Here is a 19,929-nt window from a genome sequence, read left to right as displayed (position 1 = left end):
CAAATGTTTTGAAGCTTCGAAACGTTTCGAAACCTCACTCTACAGTGACATCTGGTCATTTTTTTATATATATTGCACTGAAACAGCTTCAGCAAAGAACGATTGAACAAATTGAGGGATTAAACCCCACTTTGTGAAAGAAGAATCCTTCAAGTAACATAGTACAGTGGTTAAGGTGTCAGACATCCATGCAGGAGTAGTAGGTTTCGAAGCCAGTCTGTAGCAGTTGTTTTAAAATGCTTTAATACCAGTTGGTGATGCTTTGCTCTTGTATCGTTTTGTTTCAACATTGGTCTGATATCCGAATTAACAATTTGTGAATAAATATGTCTTGTTTTTGTCTTAAAACAGGGTTGTTGCTAGATCAAAAACGGTGGCCTGAAGTTATCAAGAATTATTTATATTATTCATTAAATTTCCCATTTATTGTATTTTATTAATGTCTACCCAAACCCTAAACCCAACCATACTGTAAAAATATTTATTATTGTTTTACAGTGTTACAAAAATAATGCTAAATTGATGGCGTAACTGTAGCTGTATCCTATTTAGGCTACACAAAACAGAAACATGATTAAAATACATAAAACCATGATTTCAGAGTATTTGTACAAGTCGGGATTCGAACCCAAAACATCATGCTGAGCATAGAATCAATAAGCAAACCCTCAGTGCTCTAAGCCATATGAGACAGAGATACTTTGGAGACCTTGGCAGTCAAATTAGGATTCACCAGGTCTCGAAACGTTTCTAAGCTGATCGATGCTTTGAATCGCTTTAGTCACGTGACTAGGTGTTTCGAAACACTTTAGTCACGTGACTTGGATGCTTCGGATCATGCTTCGGTGCAGTGATTCGAAACACTTGCGCTTCGGGATCTCGACACTGTGTCAAAACATCAGTTTCACGTCAGCCATCCCTAGTTAAGAGCAGGCCAACGACGTTTCTGCTAAATCATAGGTATGCATGTCTTTTTTGTTGTCATCTAACGTTATATTATTTGATATGTTGGCTTTGATGTGCGCGTGTATCCTAATACGGAACTATTTGTTATAATTTAGCCGTGAGTTACTTGTTTCGTGCACTTGGTTTTGGCTATTTACATCAATAAAAGTTTAGAGTGAATGTATTTGAAACAAATAGCGATTTCAATCGAGTCATTTGCTTTAATAACTCACGATTAATACAATGAGTATCAGATAACATACCAGATCAGGTATCCAAGTCAAATATAACATTATGTCCTGTTTATCTAGATTGCTGTCAGCATTGCGCACATCATAACCTTTTTTCCCTTCGAACCAGAGCCAGTGGAACAAACGGTGACGTGTTTAACTGTGTAATTTGTGTGAAAATCGTGTGATTTTCATGTAATTCATTGCTTGATTTGCTTGTATATTAGTTAGCTCGACTAAATGTCTATCATATTCAGACCAACTTGCTTTAACAGTCAGCTAGCTTTTATTTACATAAAAAATATAAAGGGCTAAATATATATTTTTCTTTCTTTTTGCTCAAAAGGACTGAAATATTGACAATGACATAATTCAATGCAAGATTTCCTTGAGGAGGTGAGACTTGCTATCATCAGTGAAATTTGACGGTCATTCACCAGCAGATGCAAGAAACCTTTTCTCTTTGCCCAAAAGAAGTTGTTGAGATTTAGCCAGGAAGAAATTAGAGAGAGATAACCTGGACTTTAAGGAAGAGGTAAGTCACTATATTGCAATTGCTTTGGTTTCATTCAAGGTAGTAATGATAATGCTAAAAATAACAAACAACATTATTATTATAGGTAATTCAAAATACATCTGTATTCAGCATTTGAACATTTAAATATTTACATTTACAAATATATATATATATATATATATATATATATATATATATATATATATATATATATATATATATATGTATTATGTGTAAATATTAATATGTATGTTTTTTTGTATATTGTAGATCTGCACAGAGTTTTCTCAGATCTGTAATGTAGATCTCCTGAGACAGTTAATCGAGTGACTTGATAAATATACAGCACCTCTCCTGAAACTCTACAGAAAAGAAGGGATTCAATGGGTCCAGAGATGGATGAACCAGCGCAATGAACTTGTTTTACGCAGCGGATGCCCTTCCGGCTGCAACCCATCTCTGGAAAACATCCATACACACTCATTCACACATACACTACGGACAATTTTAGCCTACCCAATTCACCTGTGCCACACGTCTTTGGACTGTGGGGGAAACCGGAGAACCCAAAGAAACCCACGTGAACGCAGGGAGAACATTCAAACTCCACACAGTAACGGCAACTGACCCAGCTGAGACTCGAACCAGCGACCTTGGTGGGAGGCGAAAGCACTTCTTACTGTGCCACTGTTTGAATGTTTTGAGGTCTGTTTTTGGACTTTATGTACTTTGTTGACAAAAGTGCAGTACACTTTAAATACTGTTTGAATGGAGTGGCTTTTAGGGTTTACTCTGATTAGATGATTGTATATTCACCTGGTTTGAGTGTTTGGACACACTAATAGCTTGGTTTTAGTAAGGTTGCCAGTTATTTTATGTTGAGGCAGTGTACAATCTTTTCAAATCTGGAAACATTCAGTACTAGTTGTGTACAAACTACCCCAATGCTGAACACGGCTAATGTCAAATGCTGATTTTGTATGCAAATGTTTTGGATTGTGATTTGAACACAGTTAAAAATAAAAAAAAGTGAATTGACTATTCTTGTGTATTTAATTTGAATCCTAAAAATTAATAGTGAATGCATAATGAATCAGTTTGTTTTATTTTGTTCAGTAAACTAAAAAAATCTTGTTGGGTAAACATAATCATTTTTGTTCAGAAACAAAAGATCTTGTTGAATAAACGTGAAAATTTTTGTTCAGTAAACAAAAGATCTTGTTGAATAAACATGAAAACTTTTATTCAGCAAACAAAAGACCTTGTTGAGTAAACATGATCATTTTTGTTCAGTAAACAAAAGATCTTGTTGAATAAACATGAAAACTTTTGTTCAGCAAACAAAAGATCTTGTTGAGTAAACATGATCATTTTTGTTCAGTAAACAAAAGATCTTGTTGAATAAACGTGAAAATTTTTGTTCAGCAAACAAAAGATCTTGTTGAGTAAACATGATCATTTTTGTTCAGTAAACAAAAGATCTTGTTGAATAAACATGAAAACTTTTGTTCAGCAAACAAAAGATCTTGTTGAGTAAACATGATAATATTTGTTCAGCAAACAAAAATATGTTGTTGGTTAAACAAGGAATTCAACAAAATATTTTAAGTCGACTTAGTTAACTCAAAAAGCTGTGTGTGATCGGTTGCCTTATTATTTTATGTTTATTCAACTTTTTTTTTTTACAGTGTAGTTTTAGAGGCATATAGATCTCTTTTTGATCTGTTTTATTTTTAAGCAGTGCTTTAGCCTATATGTTCATTTCTATGGCCTAAAATGACAGGTTGAGGGGTTGGTCCTCTAATTGCACTTTATATTGAGAAAGCTATGTTCATCATGCTCACTTCATTATGTTGTGAAACACTTGAATTTAAAGTCAATAAAATAATGGCAACAATAAGAAAAGAAAACAAACGGCATCTTGTCATGGCATATATAGGCTTGTTGTGTCTAATATCAATATACCCAAGCTATTCACAGATATTGCCAGATAATCACTGTACCTCACCCATACTTTAAACAGACTGAGGGGGCTTTCACACCTAGACTTTTGTTTTGGAAACTGTCTCGTTTGCCCAGTTAGCGCTGTTCGTTTGGCATATGTGAATCCAGCAATCGCGCTCGGATCTGCGCCAAATCAATTGCTTTGAGATTGCTTGAATGAGGTGGTCTCAGCTGAAATTAAACGAACTCTGGAGCAGATAGATTGTAGTGAGAAAACGATACAATCCAAGCCCGTTTATATCACATTGTTTTATGGATATGTAAAAGGCATACGGCTATATGAAGAGGAAATTATGAGTAGGGGGGAGGTCATAAACCGTGAAACTCTGACCAATGTCAGGAGTTTACTCACATATGACTTGTTTTAGCTCTTTTGGTCTGTTTAGAAACTTTGCAGTTTTAAAGCGAACCGCACAAAGAGCAGTGCAACAATGTAACAATTGTAATGTCTGTTTTGGAACAACTGAATCGATTCACAGGTGTGAAAGCACCCTCAGATCATTTGTGATTCTGACTGTCATCCTTTCTTGCATTGTCTTGAGCCTTCGCATTGCAAATTATATATTGTTAGTAGCCTGCATTGGTCACAGTCATAATGCTACATCATATTGCTTTCTAATGGATGTAAAATGCTCTGCAGTACATTTAGTTAATTTACAATTAAAAGTTTTAAATCTATAGTTATTTTGGTGAAAGTAACTAAAAAGTAATATAAGAGTCATGTAAAATATTACAATTCAGAAACAGTAATATTGTAAGGTAAAGGATTACTTTAAAATAACAGTAACAAGTAATGTGTAATGTGATAGTTTGGAAGTAACTTGCATAACACTGTTTGTTAGCATGGTTCTAGTTTGAATTAGTGTGTTATTAGCATGATTTAAGCATGGATTAGCATGCCATTAGCATGATTCTAGTACAAATTAGCATGTTATTACCATGATTCTAGCATGGATTAACATGTAATTAGCATGATTAGAGCATGGGTTAGCATGATTCTAGTATGAATTAGCATGTTTTAGCATGATTCTAGTATGAATTTGCATGTTTTAGCGTGATTATAGCATGAATTAGCATGTTATTATCATGAATCTAGGATGGATTACCATGTTATTAACATGATTCTAGCGAGGATTTCCATGTTGTTAGCATGACTGCAGTGTGAATTAGTGTAGGGCAATGGTCACCAAACTTGTTCCTGGAGGGCCGGTATCCTGCAGATTTTAGCTCCAACCCTAATCAAACACACCTGAACAAGCTAATCAAGGTCTTATAGGTATACTTGAAACATCCAGGCAGGTGTGTTGAGGTAAGTTGGAGCTAAATCCATCAGGGACACCGGCCCTCCAGGACCAGGATTGGTGACCCCTGGTGTAGGGTTTTCATGTCTATACGTCATGTCTATGTGCAATATGTTGTTGACATCCATCCATGAAAGAATAATCCAGATTTAACTTCTTAATATTGTTTATTTGTTCGCTTTCATCACAACGCACTGGTAAAACATCAGCGTCCCAAGGGGGAAGGAAATCACATAAAAGTACTCGGAAGTAAGTTCAACATTCACAACCGAAGTCAAAATAAAAGTCCCGTTTGTTAACACTTGCGCACAACGAACTCTTGCACATTTTTGGCTTACAACAGTAAGTAATTACAAACTTTTAGTTTGGATGTCATTATTATGTCATTACATTATAATTATTATGTAACATTGTATTTGCCTTGTTAAAACAATGTAATTAGATGGATGATAGTAGGGCAGAGCGGAGCAAAAAGTAACACTTGGTCAAATAATAAACAAATTATTGGGGTTAGACAAACCATTTGTTTTTACCAACAAATCACAAGCCTCTCCTACAAATGAGCTCAGAAATTATGATCGCCGAACCTATGGTTTCTGTGCAGTGTTGCCAAAAGTGCCAGAAGTAAAAATGTTACTATTTACCCCACCTGCGGGGCAAGTTGTAACAGACAGAAGGTTAGTTGTAACACATGCTTAAAAAGGCAGATTACACACAATTTAAATCCAGTTTACTTTAAATAATATCTATATTTTCTCAGTACCTAGCTCAATTTATTTTTATTCTACATAGCACAGTATGTTTATTTATTTATTGGATAAATACATTTGAATTTATTTGGATTATTATCCATTATTATACAATGCCTTTATTTGGAGTATTAGCAATAAAAAAAAAATTTTGTCTATCAAAAAACAAAAAAAAAAATCTATTAAAAATCATTTTATTAAAAAAGTTGTCAAAATAAAAAAAAAATGTTGTGTTAGTTTAATTGGTGTTCAACAGTGTGTGGCTTAATTTTAACACCGTTACAACTAACCCCGCTGTGTCATGTTTTCCTCAAAACTGGTTAGCAGTCACTGTGTGTTTCTTACATCTTTCAAAATGGTTTTATCTTTTAGCCTAGAAGACGGTGATGCTGCAAAAATGGTTTCTCTTGTGTTTCTCATCCAAACTTCACCGAACTTATTCAATAATAGCCAGGAAGACATCTGCTGACACTGTGATGAAAACCTCGGAAGAATGCCATGATCAAGCCTGAGCAAATACCTTAAAACTCTGTGTTACACTTAACCCCACGTTACTTTGTGCCCTGTGCTCCCCTATTGTAAATGTCTTCTTGTATACTTCATGTACAGTACAGTATGTTTTATATTGTGTGTTGAAGAGTACAATTGCAAAGAAACATAGAAATTACTAAAACTAGAGATTTTAGTAGTTTTCAGAAATCATGATTTTATGTTGAGTATTGAAGATTTCAAATGCAAAAATGTTGAAATATAAGACTTTTAGAGATGGTAGCAATCAAGAGATATAGTATCATATTCCAGCTCATTATGTGCTGTGAATGATTTTTACAGCGTTAAAGGGATCATCTTAAATACAATACTTTCTGTATAAAATGTGTGTAAAATCTAGACTAAAATCAAAGAGAAACAAAAGTTACATGTTTTATGTTTAGTAGATGTGAATGAGTCGACAGAGAAGCTGACTTAAACTTGCTCAGAGAAACGCTGTTGCTGTCAAACATGGTTTACTACACTAAGCCAGTTTAATGGTGAAGGGATTGATCCAATAGGCCTATTGATAGGTTTGTGAAGACATTTCATGCTCCCTTAATTAGCATTTTGTAGTATTTTCAAAATATTTTATTATATATAGTATTTTATTTTAATACATTTGAGCTCTCACACAGCTCTCCCACCTTCTACTTACAACAGGGGTTGAGGAGGTTATCAAGCCATCCAGCTTGAAAGACGGAGAGGAAAAGACAAAAGTCTCTGCACGGGCCTGGCCTGAGGTAAAAGTGACACTCATCTGAGAGGTCAAATATTTCATACACAAAACATTTTAAAGACACAAATGCAAACAAACTATTTTATAAACTGCTTAATGACTACAGCTGACAATGCTTGATTAAAAGTTTTGAATGAGCACATGACACTATTCAGGCATTATTCATTTAGTAGTCATGATGAAATGTTTGCTACTGGAAATAAACACATTTTGTATTATTATTGGAATTTTATCAAAACATGATCTTATTTAAAACTGTTAACATTAAATGTAATTAAATACATGACCAGCACCTGAGCATTACTTTGGGTCTGTCAGTAGTGATCGCCTGCCTGATTTTTGTCAAAAGGTGGAGGTTGTACAAAATTTGATAGAGGTGGTCACCTCCCTCCTACTTGTCTTTGCAGGAAAAACATTGAGTTATTGTAATAAGATGTGAGTGTTTCCAACAATAATAGAAAATAGTGATAGCTATACATAATTCACATATACACGTTACAGGATTGATATGAATTCTTCTCTCCAACAAAGATGACTCTAAACATAGTCTTAATGCTTATACATATGACATATAAGAGCACTTGTAATGCAAATGTCAACCTTAGCATGAAAGAAATTAAGTTTTCACCAAAATACGGAACCCGTTTCTGTTTTTTTTTTTTTTTTTTTGTCTAAGCAAGTATTTTACAGAACTTTAAAAATGCTCAAAAATGTCTCTGTCAGCTTTTTTAAACAATTAAATTTGATTTACCAAAGTCACACAAGTGGTAATTTCACATCGGTCACATCCATAACAACACTTTTTCCTCTTAAATGCAAAAAAAATATCGTAAAATAAAATTAATCATTTTTGTTTTATGGAGAGCCAACTCTTATCATTTTGATGATCATTACTTCTTTTGGGTCTTGCAGTTTAATTCACAGAATGTCTAAGTATTTTCATTTAAAGTACAAAACATGTTTATAATTAATAAACATATAAATATTTTCTATGTAAATTTATGTTCTGAGTTTTTACTGCAAATGTCACATCCATAACACTGGAATTGCTCATATATAAATATAAATCTAACTTATTTTCAGCTAAAATCTACTGTATATAATTAAGCTTAAAATAACTTTGTTTAATTTTGTTACTGGATAATAATGTTAGTCTTAGTTTTATGTTTTACTTCACACATATGTCACATGACTAAATGTAGGCCTAATAATGTTATTTTAAGTTTGTTCTTTTAGCAATTACAACATTTATTATTATTTTTTTCAATTAAAGCAAAATTATTTGAGATTATCTAATCTTAAAATAACAGTGTTTTATTTAGTTTCTGGACAATAATGTTTCAGAATCAGTTGGTGTTGTATTTACAAGTTTATTTCTTGTATTTATTTAGATATTTGTGGTCAAAATACTGTTCCTTATTATTGAGAAGTGAAAGATTAAAGATTATAGCTTGTATCTGCCTGTCTGTCTATTAATTCAATTCAATTCAATAATTGCTTTATTGGCATGACAATTGTTACAAATGTATTGCCAAAGCAGTTATAAAGTTTACATAAAAAGTAACATACATATATAATAATAAAAAAAGATTATATTTATATATAATTATTAAATAAAATATCAACAATACATCATATTATTCAATATATCACATTGATATTCAATTTATTATATAATTACTCAACATTGATTATTCATACAAATCAATACAAAAATAGATCAGAATAAACTGTACATTTTTAGGATAAAACAGTAATAAAAACAATAAAAATCAGTATATTTACAATGATTAATTTATAATCATTTAGGTGTGTGTGTGTGTGTGTGTGTGTGTGTGTGTGTCTATTATATATCTAGTTTAGATAGCTTGTCCAATATGGTGTTGGGATTTTGAATGTAAACAAGTGTTCTGGAATGTGCTGTCATAGAAACAGAAGAACGCAGCATTAAAAGTAGAAGACAGTTCAGAATCTCCTCATTGCGTCTTCTCATTGCAGTTGGTAATAGTAGTGTTCCCAGTGAATTCTGTTATTATGGCATTGAAAAGAAAGCGTTGTTCTCAAGGAACTCAAGTGTATGATTTCCATACTCGTACACCTCCAACATCCAGCACCAATGTGGCTGAGAACCTTTCACCCGTTAGTGTTGGTGAGGAGATTGACATACAAGTGAGAAAGAAGAGGAGGTGGGAGAGTTTTGAAAAGCCGCTCTCCCTTTACGCTGAGGGTAAATCCAGTCACTGTTTGTCAATCTGACCATGCTTTGTGTTCACTAGATCTCTGTACATGTACATATAGGCCCGGACAGATTCTGTGCACATGTTTTGCTATTTCTGCTGAGAATTTTGTTTAAAAAGTCTGCAGATTTATGAGGAATGATTTTGAGAGTAAAGTAACTAAAAACTGAACACATACAATAAAAAATAACTTTATAACTTGTTTTAGGTTTTTAAAACAAATCTAAGTAGAACCAATTGTTTGGTAATCAACGTTTCTCATAATTTATCCACTAAAAGAGAAATCCTTACAACAATCTGTATTGTACATAAATCATTTAAATAATTGCAGATTATTAATAATATCACTGAAATATAAAAATGGTATAAATATCAATATTCAATGGACTCAATAATGGGCATAAAATGTGTATGATTCAGATTTGTTGAAGGCAAATTATGAGCATTCACTATAAGAAACCCAATTCATGACTGTTTTTGATCTCTAAGATGAAGTGTGTCTTTACACTTTACATCAAAATACAAATCAATTTTATAAGCCATTATCATTATCATTAATGCATGTCTTACATCTCTAAATACAGATGACAACCAGTGGATGACTTTTCTCTGCGGCCAAAAGAGAAAACGAAGTTGTCACAGCTCTTATGTGAACGATTTCCATCCTCATACACCTCCAATATCCATCACCAGCCTTCAGTCCACTGATGTTGCTGAGGAAAGTGAGAGAAAGAGGAGAAGGACTGACAGTCCTGAAAAGCTGCTCTCCTGTAAAGTCCAGAAGTCCAGCAGCAGCTCTAGTCAGGAGGATCAGACTCCTGTTCAGATCCACAAGAAGAGTTCTGAAGGTAAATCTAGTGGTCATTTGAGAATGTGTGGCCTTCTCTCATGATCCTCTTCAGTATGAAGTAGAGTACATTACAATAAGTTCTGTAAATATAAATATATTTTTAAAAAGCACTCAAAGTTTCAATCACTGTTTGCTGTATTTTGAAGTGTCCACCATATCAGTATTGTGCAGGTTCATTTTCACGATGTATTGAATTATTGAACATAGGCATATGTCTATTCCACCTCAAACATTACACACGTGTCTGTCAGTGCTTGACATTTCACATCAGCTGCAATTATTCATCTTTTAACAGGTGACATTCTGGACCAGTATGAACTCGGCAAGGAGATTGGAGAGGGAGGATTTGGCAGCGTCTATGAAGGGAAGCGCTTGGAGGATGGCCTTGAGGTGAACAATCCCTTTAATATATATTATGTTCACTTTTTAGTGCACTTGATGTGATTATAACAGAAGTGTTTTGTTGAACAGGTGGCAGTAAAAATTGCCAGAAAGCCATCGAACATAAAATACATCAACATCGTAAGTAGACTTAAACATGTAAAGGCACTGACAACAGTATATTTGGGGAAGCAACACCGCCTAACTAATCTTTCTTCTAGGCTGGTCATCCTGAGCCCCTTCCTTTAGAGATCGGCCTGTTGATACTGGCTCATAGAGGCGGCAAGGTTCCAGAGATCATTGAGCTGCTGGACTGGCAGGACCAGCAGGATCGTTACATCATGATCCTGGAACGACCTTCACCCTGTGTAGATCTGTTGGACTTCATAATGTCTCTCGGCTCCATCACTGAACGCCAGGCTCAAAAGATCATGGAGCAGGCAACAACGGCCGGTCTCATGTGCTGCAGACGTGGGGTATTTCACCGAGACATAAAGCTGGAGAACCTGCTGGTCAACACGGACACGCTTGAGGTCAAGCTAATTGACTTTGGCTGTGGAGCTCTTCTCCAGGAATCTGGCTATGACAGTTTCTGTGGTATGTATTAAACTTAACACCTGTAGTCTGGACTATCAATTTGACCAATCATGTATTTTCATGTTACAGAGAAAACATGCTTTAGTGTTTCATGCTGAGACCAAATCTTGTTCCTTCAGGCACAAAGGAGTACTTCCCACCAGAGTACTACCTGGACGACGAATATCATGCAGAACCATCCACTGTATGGTCTTTAGGAGTTCTGTTATTCCTACTGCTGTGTCAACGATTTCCTGAAGTCACGGACACGCAGAGGATCGATGATGGAAACTGGACTGAGCCTGGATTGTCAGAAGGTAAGACGTCATTCATCACATCATAGACGAGCAGTTCATGGATTAAAACTAAGAGTTGGATATTGGATAATGGTGACAATGTTCTGATTCTAAAGTAGAGTAGAGTCAGATCTTATAGATGAATAAAATGACAGCAGATGTAAAGTTGAAGTTGATAATGTGTTTCTCTCACTTCTTCCCACCATCGTTCTGCACAGAATGCTGTGACTTGATTCAAGCTCTCCTGCAGGAAAACCCAAGCCAGCGGATTCCTCTGGAAGAAATCATTCTCCATCAATGGTTTAAGGTACTGAACTGTAGATCAGCTTCTAATGATTTGGAAAATAGATTCTCCTTTCATTTGAAAAATGTTTTTTTTTATTGTACATTTTATGGCTTTTGTTTATTGTGACGAATCTGAATCAATAACCTTGATTTGGTGTGTGTCTGTATGTTTCAGGTCAAGGAATAAGGAATAAGGAATGTAGTGCAAATGGATGGGAAAGATTATTTGCACTACTGAGCACCACAGTTCCTGACGCTAAAAAAGTACAGATTCAACAGTAGAGCTTAAAAAAGGACACAGCAGCAACAAATAATCCCAGAAAAAAGGTCACAGCAACAACAGAAGATCCAGAAAAAAAAGATCAGGCCTCAAGAAAAGATCCTGGAAAAGACACAAAAGATCTGGAGAAGAGGGCACAGCCCCAACAATGAAAACATTTGTAAATAAAAACATGAATAAAATATACTTTGTCGCACCAGTCCTGTTTTCATAAAAAATACATCAAATCAGCCACGATACTGAAAAAGCAGACAGCAGTGAATGAAACACTTAAACAAATTACTTGAACACTTAAGTACCAGGACAACTAAACACATACACACTCACACACACACTTATAAACTGATGTGACTGTAACTGAGCAAGGTTTTGGGAAATTGTGAACAAATTTAGTAATACAGCACAATATAGTAAAAAGTGGGTAGAGGACTGTGCAGACACTCTCACACACACACACATACACACACAGAGGCTTGAACATATCTCTTTAAGAAGATATATAAGTAATGATGTTTATACTGTACAGACTGTATTTTTTATTCTTCTACAATAACCTCGGGGTCATTTTCCTCTCGGGGACCAAAAAAAAGTTCCTGTAAAGTCAAGATCTACTGGTCTGACATTTCCTCATCTATAAGACTGAATAAAAACGTAAGTTCAGACAGTATCAGTCAGAGGCCACTAGAGGACAGACACTAGCCATTCTGCTGGAAAAGCAAAGAAAAATGGTTCATTTCAGAACAAGTGTTGAAACCGCATAAGGCCTAAATGACCTTTAACCTTTGATCGGTTTTCCCTCAAGACTCAGTTTTATTACTTGAATTTTTAAAAATTTTTTTGATTTTTTCCACACTGTTCTTAACCCTGGATTACCTAGTAAATTATAAGCAGTGTGAAAAAAAAGCTAGATTTACCCAGCGCTGAGAATGACCCAGAGTTGACCTTTTCGAGTTTTAAAATCCAAGACACAATTAACAGATGTAAGACTGTGTCGCGGGACCAACGGAATTCAACTAAAATAAAGTGGACAGAGTTTGTCGGCCATGCTGCTTACAATCTCAAAACATCAACAATCACACTCTTACGTAACATCATTAACTGTGTCATACATATAGGCGTTATAACCTGATTAACTTAAGAAATAAACTAAGAAAATGTCTGTGTGTGTGTGTATATATGCGTGCGTGTGTGTGTTGAGACATTCTGAATGATATCTCAATATCTCAAGCATTCAAACATCAGACAGCTACTAGGCTTTTCGCACACTTAACCCTCTACCGCATGGTGTTGCCATATGGCAACATGATATTTGTATTCATTCCCCTGTCACTGTTTCTTTAAGACCAACATTGAATTGTTTTAGTTGGAAAGAGAAGACCTTAGTGTGGCCAATGATGTGCTTTGGTTAAGTTACATGACATGGGGCCCTATCATACACCCGGCGCAATGTGGCGCAAGGCGCGGCGCAGTAGTCTTTTAGTAGTTTCAGCTTGGCGCAGGAGTCGATTTGAGGCGTTGTGCTACGCTGTTTAAATAGCAAATGCATTAGCGCTTATATGTGCGCCCATAGGCGTTCTGGTCTAAAAAGGAAGGCGTTCTGAGGCGCACGGCTGGCGCGTTGCTATTTTGAGAAACTATAATAGATTTTTCATTAAACCAAAACAAACCCGGTCTAGTTGCGCCTCGCTTACCCACTGCTTAATACGCACAAGAGAGCAATAGGCAAATATCTTTACATATGAAAAAAAATAATATTAAGGATATATAGGATATAATAAGAATAGATATAGGATATAAATATAAAGGATTAAAATATTACAAAACATATTATTTTCTAGCCTACATAAATATGAAAAATCACTGCTTTTATGTCTTCTTCATCTCGGGAGGCTTTTTCAGTTCATTCTTAACAATTTGCTTATGTATAATGTTATTATTATTAGCAGTATTATTTATTATATCCATATTTATATTTGTTTTATTAAAAACAAGCTTAAATTTGCCCACCTGTCAGGTTTTAGACCATAAGGGGCACAGCATGTGTTTTAGGATATAACTCAGGTTTTTGAGCACATTTTGTTATTATTATTAATTTATTCACTTGCTGGAAATTAGAACTGAATTTAGAAATAGTTTTAAAATGAATATTTGCGCTTAACAAGCAAAATTATTTATTTATAGACTAATTGATGTCTGTGCGTAAAGGTTTCTCTATTTAAGAGCGAATGTGAAAGTAGATCCATTATCTTTCATTCTCACGCAGTAGATGCTCTGTTTAACAGTTTTCTGTTAAAAAACTGTTAACTGTTAACTTTTTTAACTGTTTGCTAGTGAAATGCTCAGTTTTTCCACTTAGACTTACTTTGCGTCCTGTAAATAGCGAATGCGCTCTTGGCGAGACGCAGCAGGCTCTTAAAGGGAATGGGAGATGAGACTCTAATTGGTTTATTCTCAAAACACACATAACTCATTAAGAAAATAAACTCAACCCTTTTAGACCATGCACCACATCGCAAAGCAGATTTTCCCATCCTTAAATTAGCAAAAATGCGTTCTGACACACCCTGAAAGCATTTGCGCCCTGCGTTTTACGCTCTGCGCACGGACCGTCAAAATAGAGCCCATGCAGTGTTTTTCTGTGGCGTGATTTCTGGCAGACTGGCGTTCATTGTGAGTAGTTGCTGAATGCAAACGTAAACGTCAATAAAGACAAAGCATCAACTCATGTCAGATCAACAAAGAAATCTTTAACATCACCTCTAGTAAGTTACGATGACATATTCACTACTCATTTTTTTTTATCAATTAAGTTTTCTGTAAATCGTTTAAATGTATGTGTTTCCAAGTGGCAACACTGTGGAATAGTGTAACGTGCAATATTGCAATGGGTTAGCTAGCTAGCAAGGTCAGCTGTGAACTTTTAAGTTGCAACAATAACAACATGAATGCTAGTAATATATTGTTGATTAGGTGTATGTTAATGACATTTGCATTATGGATAAAATCTAGTTTTAATGGCAATACTACTTTTGAATAGATATGAGAATGATGCAGACTGGACATTTGGTAAGAGCAGTGATGGAGACAGTTCGAGTAAGTTAGCTCTGAGGCAGATAAGACAGGCGTAGCAAAGTATAGTGTAATTTATAAACATTGTTAGCTAGTAGCTACTTTATTCTGATGTATCTGGATATACTAGACTTGTTATTTATTTGTTATAATATTTACTGGAGAAACTATTTATCTTTACTGTATGTTATATACATGACAATAACATATTAGCTTTTTAGTAATATTAATAAAAAAAAATGTAATAAATGAAAGCTATTGGAATATCAGCTGTTGGAAAGTATGTAAAAGGTGTCATTTTTAAGTTAAGCTCCTTACCCAAGGCTGAGTGTACTCTCAGCAGTCTTATTAAAACTGCTTTAAAATGGTACAATATACATCCAAACTGGCAGCTTATGTACAAAGAAATTCACTTCAAAAGATAAAAAAGGCAAATAACTCAGGAAACAGTTGTTTCCAATTCTCCACTCAAAAGCTCTCCATGACCTCTGACCTGGCTGGTTAGATAAAATACTTTGTAAGAAGTCTACATTGCTGTTTTCTCAGTTATTTGCCAAGGCTTGAGATGAGACTAGAAAATTGAAGAATACTGAAGACGTCGATCAATGCTTGGAGTATGAATGGAAGTTATACATCAAATATAAAGAAACAAGAGACAGATGGTAAGGGTGGATTTAGGAGCAAGTCAAAATAAGACAGGAAAATAAGACAAACAACATAAAAAGGTCTTTTAGTGGCGATAATTCAATACTTCATTGACTGTTTCAAATGCCAGTAGCGGATCTGCTGGTGCTCTTTATAGTTAATTACAAACTTTGACATAGTTAATCAGTATGAGACAAAAATATTGAATAATACTCCAGTCTACACACTGGTCAAAAACTTCCAACTCATGTGTAATAGCAGCAAGAGCAGAGAGCTATTTTTTATATCATCACCTTGAAATTATAAGGTTGTATATGACATTTTTGTCAAAACTGAGTTATTCACATATTCTTATTAAATGACAACTTATCTACATTGTGGCATTTTATTTATAACTTCTCAACATTTTAAGGCTTAGTATTTAGAAAGCAAAAAAGGTTTATCTATAAAGTCGAACTCTAGCTTAACTCTATAAGGTTCTTTGTCTTCTTCTTCATTCTTTTATATCACATTTTACCTGTTTTTATGTTTTTTTTACTCATTTTATTATTTATTTTTATTTTTATTTTACTTGTTTATTTTATTCTTGTTTATGTAAAGCACTTTGTATGAAATGTGCTATATAAATAAACTTGCCTTGCCTTGAGCCAATCAGCATTTCCAATGCAAGCATAAGAGCCAATCAGGATCAGCTATCTTTGCCATTTCGCCGGACTGCTTTGTTGACAATGGGAAAGACCAGAATGAAACACAACATCAGAGTCGACTAAATAATGCAGCACCACATAAAATTGAGCAGAAACCTGAAACTGAAAATGTGTGTAAATATGATGATTTAGAGGTGTTTTTGACATTGAGATGAAATGTTACACATTGTTGAAAAAGAGACAGTTATTAAAAAATGTTTTATTTTCTTTTCGGCTTTGTCCATTTATTAATCTGGGATTGCCACAGGCGCGCGCCCTACTTAATGATAGATGCGCACATCTACTTTAGTGAACAGAACCTGCATAGGCTGTGGATAACAGGTAATAAAGTTGTAAATAATAATCAGTTTGTGGCACACACTGTAAAAATAAACGTTATTTTACAGGTAATTGTCTGTATTTTTTTACAGAATTTTTCAGTTTTTTCATTATACAGTGAAATACCTGTTGTTTTACAGATATGTTCTGTAATAAAAAAAATCGTACATAAAATTTACAGTTATTGCTTGTATTTAGGTATTACATTCTTTTTCTGTTTTTTAAAGGAAATGTTCTGTGTTTTAATAGAGTAACACGTAATTTTACGTTAATATTTACAGATTATTCATGTAAAAATAAACCGGAAAAAATAAATGTTATTTTACAGATAATTGTCAGTATTTTTTGCAGAATTTTCCTGTTTTTTCATTATACGGTGAAATATATATTTTTACAGATATTTTCTGTATTTAAAAATTCCAACATTTAATTTACAGATAATTGTTAGTATTTTGGTGTTACATGTTTTTTTAGGTGGCGCAGTGGGTAGCACGATCACCTCACAAGAAGGTCGCTGGTTCGAGCCTCCGCTGGGTCAGCCCAGCAAGCAATAGCCGTCATTTCACCGGCTAGGTGAAATGTAGACCAGATCTAGTCCAGCTACGTGTAGCCCAATTTTAGGCCGAATTAAATTTAATTAAATTTGGTTGTATGTTGTTTTTGTTTTTTTTTTGCTAAATAAAGCTTATGATATGTATGATACTTTATCATGTAAGAAAAGTCAACAACGTTTATGAGGTTCCTGCAAGTAATAAACGTAGTTTCAGTTTCTCTGTGTGAATTATAGACCCAATCTAGCCTGGCTATATCTAACCCATCTCTAGGCCAAAAAAACTTAAATTTGCTCACCTGTCTTTTTTGGCAAATACTTTGTGATATGATGTGATATGATATTCCTTCACGTAAGGAAAGTCAATCTCATTTACAAGGTGTTTGGGCTTTGAAAAATAAATGTTATTTTCATAGTCTGCCTTAAATTAGCCCGTCATCCGGCTGGCTATTTATAGCCCACTGATAGCCTAAACTGATCCACTGTAGTATTTGGCAGTGCAGCGCGTGCATCACGCAAGCATTATCAGTACTACATCTACTAGTGTTAAGGTGTAATTTTGTGACATGTTCTATTTATGGCAATAATTTAGCTTTGAATTAGATGGGCTTTATCCACCTCGCAAAATTGACATAAAAAATAATTGTAGGCTTACTGCTTTTTTATTTTTAATTAAAAATGAAAATGGTATAATATATCTTATTTATAATATGTTACATATATCTTACGGTAAATCAAGCCAGATCTAATCAGTTAAGAAAAATCGGCGCAGTTCCATACTCCACACGATAGATGGCGGTGTTGGTGAAATGGATCAACAAATCAAGAGGAAGAAGCTGTTGTGGTTTGAAATTTGTACCCTGTAAGGTAAGTGTAATCTGCTTTAATATCATGTTGTTTTGCTATGTTTTTTTTTTATATGTGCAAGTTTTAATTTAGTATTACACTAATATCAATGCACAGACACTCTTTATTCCAAAAATCTTAGACAAACATTAAAACGGTGTGAGGGAGTGTTACTTTACTTTTCTTTTAAACATCTCAAAATTAAACATTTATTAAGCAAAATTCGGTGATTAAGTGCTTTTATTGTGTACATTGCGAGTCGTCTTCATTAAATTGCCCTATAAAGTCAATGAAAAAGTATGTTAAGTCATGAGATGAAACTTCTGCAGTTTTAGCTTTTAAATCATGTTTGCTTTGATTTCATATCAAGAGACTTTTAAACACAAACACCAAGTTAATTCTGTTTTTATAGAATCAATTCAAGTTTATGTGTTTTTTTACTGATTTGTATTTTGTAAATAAACTTTACTATGTTATGGAAAATGTATTGTTTTAGTAATGAGTAATTGTATTTTGACTTGTCTCTGTAAAATCTAGTATTACAGTAGGCTGAGCTGACTTATTTTTATTATCATTGTTTGTTATTATTACAATGCTTCTCTAATATTTGTAACTATTTGTTTTTCTCCACAGATATTTGAGTGTGTCTGTGTATAATGAGCAGTCTAGCAGGTATGAGTTGCTGGAAATGTTTTAGATTAAAACATTTACACTATGACCACATTTGCTGGTTTCCCTGTCCATATGCAGATTGCTCATGTACTTTCACAAGCTGGATGAAGCTTTCGAGTCACATCAAACACACAGAATGAATATTAAACAATATGTATATGCATTATCCATATAACTGCGGTTGACATAAAGAAACATTGAATATAACACACTCATGCTAAAATAGTTAAAATAAGTGAATAAATAATTGAATTTAAATGTGTAAATAAGTAATAAGCTTTAAGCTGTAAACCATTTTATGTTAATAGCTGTTATTTTTTTCTAGTTTTAATACGTAACCAAGCATGATTGTGTACTGAAGACCTGCCTCATTTGAAGAGTGTGCATCTGAAGACTTGTAAAAGAATATGTGGTAAGTGTGTCAACCCATCTTCCTTTCATAAACGTATTTTTAAAACTCAAAGTCAAATGACCGACTTTAGAACTCATCTCAGTATTTTTTTCCCTTTTTCTCCAGGACTAAAAGTGCAGTTGCTGAATCTCAAAATGCACACACAGCAGTGGAGATCTATATCGTTTGGGCTGAGGATGCTGGTCCTGGGGACAGACCTACAGATGTTGGTGTAGAAATTTGCAGAACCTGTGTATCATATGGATTGGATGGACTTTTTGGGTTCATGTACACTTAAAGGATTTTTTAACCAGAAATAAAAATGTTTAATTATTCATGTCGTACCAAACATTGATTTGTCATTGAAGTACAAATTAAGATACTTCAGGTGAAATCTGAGAGCTCTCTCATTCTCTATAGACAGCAATGGTGCCAACTTGTTTAAAGTCTAGATAAATACCTAAAACATCCTCAAAACAGAATTCAGAATTCAATCAGAATATTTTTAAGCTACAAGAATAATTCTGAGTGCATATAAAGCAAAAATAACAGCCTTTGAGTTTCTTCTGTGGAACACAAGATGTTTTGAAGAAAGCTGAATACCTGTAACCATTGACTCCCATGTTGTTGTTGTTGTTTTTTTTTTTTATATATATACAGGTTTTCAGCTTTCTTCAAAATATCCTCTTCTGTGTTTAACAGGAAAATATCTTAGTTTTTATCTTTTTTGTTTTGTCATAACTTTGTCATTTTTATATATTTTTATTTTGTATTGGTTAATGTTGCTTTTATTAATAAAAGTTTTGTTTAATT

General features: G+C 34.0%; 1 protein-coding gene and 2 long non-coding RNA genes across 3 annotated transcripts; all 3 read left to right on the top strand.

Annotated features, from left to right (window-relative positions):
- Positions 1-860: 860 nt before the first annotated feature.
- Positions 861-2,731, top strand: LOC137488514 (uncharacterized). The gene is made up of 3 exons (XR_011007580.2): positions 861-960; positions 1,522-1,710; positions 1,963-2,731. It is a non-coding gene; the product is annotated as an uncharacterized lncRNA (long non-coding RNA).
- Positions 2,732-8,944: 6,213 nt separating this feature from the next.
- LOC137488559 (serine/threonine-protein kinase pim-2-like) lies at positions 8,945-12,118 on the top strand. The gene is made up of 8 exons (XM_073931693.1): positions 8,945-9,240; positions 9,835-10,098; positions 10,396-10,490; positions 10,572-10,622; positions 10,703-11,078; positions 11,198-11,374; positions 11,572-11,660; positions 11,814-12,118. Exons 1-8 carry the CDS (start codon positions 9,048-9,050, stop codon positions 11,823-11,825), a joined length of 1,257 nt encoding a protein of 418 aa, XP_073787794.1. The 5' UTR covers positions 8,945-9,047; the 3' UTR covers positions 11,826-12,118.
- A 5,905-nt stretch (positions 12,119-18,023) lies between these two features.
- LOC141379089 (uncharacterized) lies at positions 18,024-19,675 on the top strand. Its single transcript, XR_012395068.1, has 4 exons — positions 18,024-18,074; positions 18,687-18,725; positions 19,051-19,137; positions 19,243-19,675. It is a non-coding gene; the product is annotated as an uncharacterized lncRNA (long non-coding RNA).
- Positions 19,676-19,929: the final 254 nt, after the last annotated feature.

Source organism: Danio rerio, chromosome 19 (assembly GCF_049306965.1).
Source record: "Danio rerio strain Tuebingen ecotype United States chromosome 19, GRCz12tu, whole genome shotgun sequence".
NCBI classification, from domain to species: domain Eukaryota; kingdom Metazoa; phylum Chordata; class Actinopteri; order Cypriniformes; family Danionidae; genus Danio; species Danio rerio.
The sequence above is the reverse complement of the archived record's forward strand: the minus strand, read 5'-3'. Positions and strand labels throughout refer to the sequence as shown.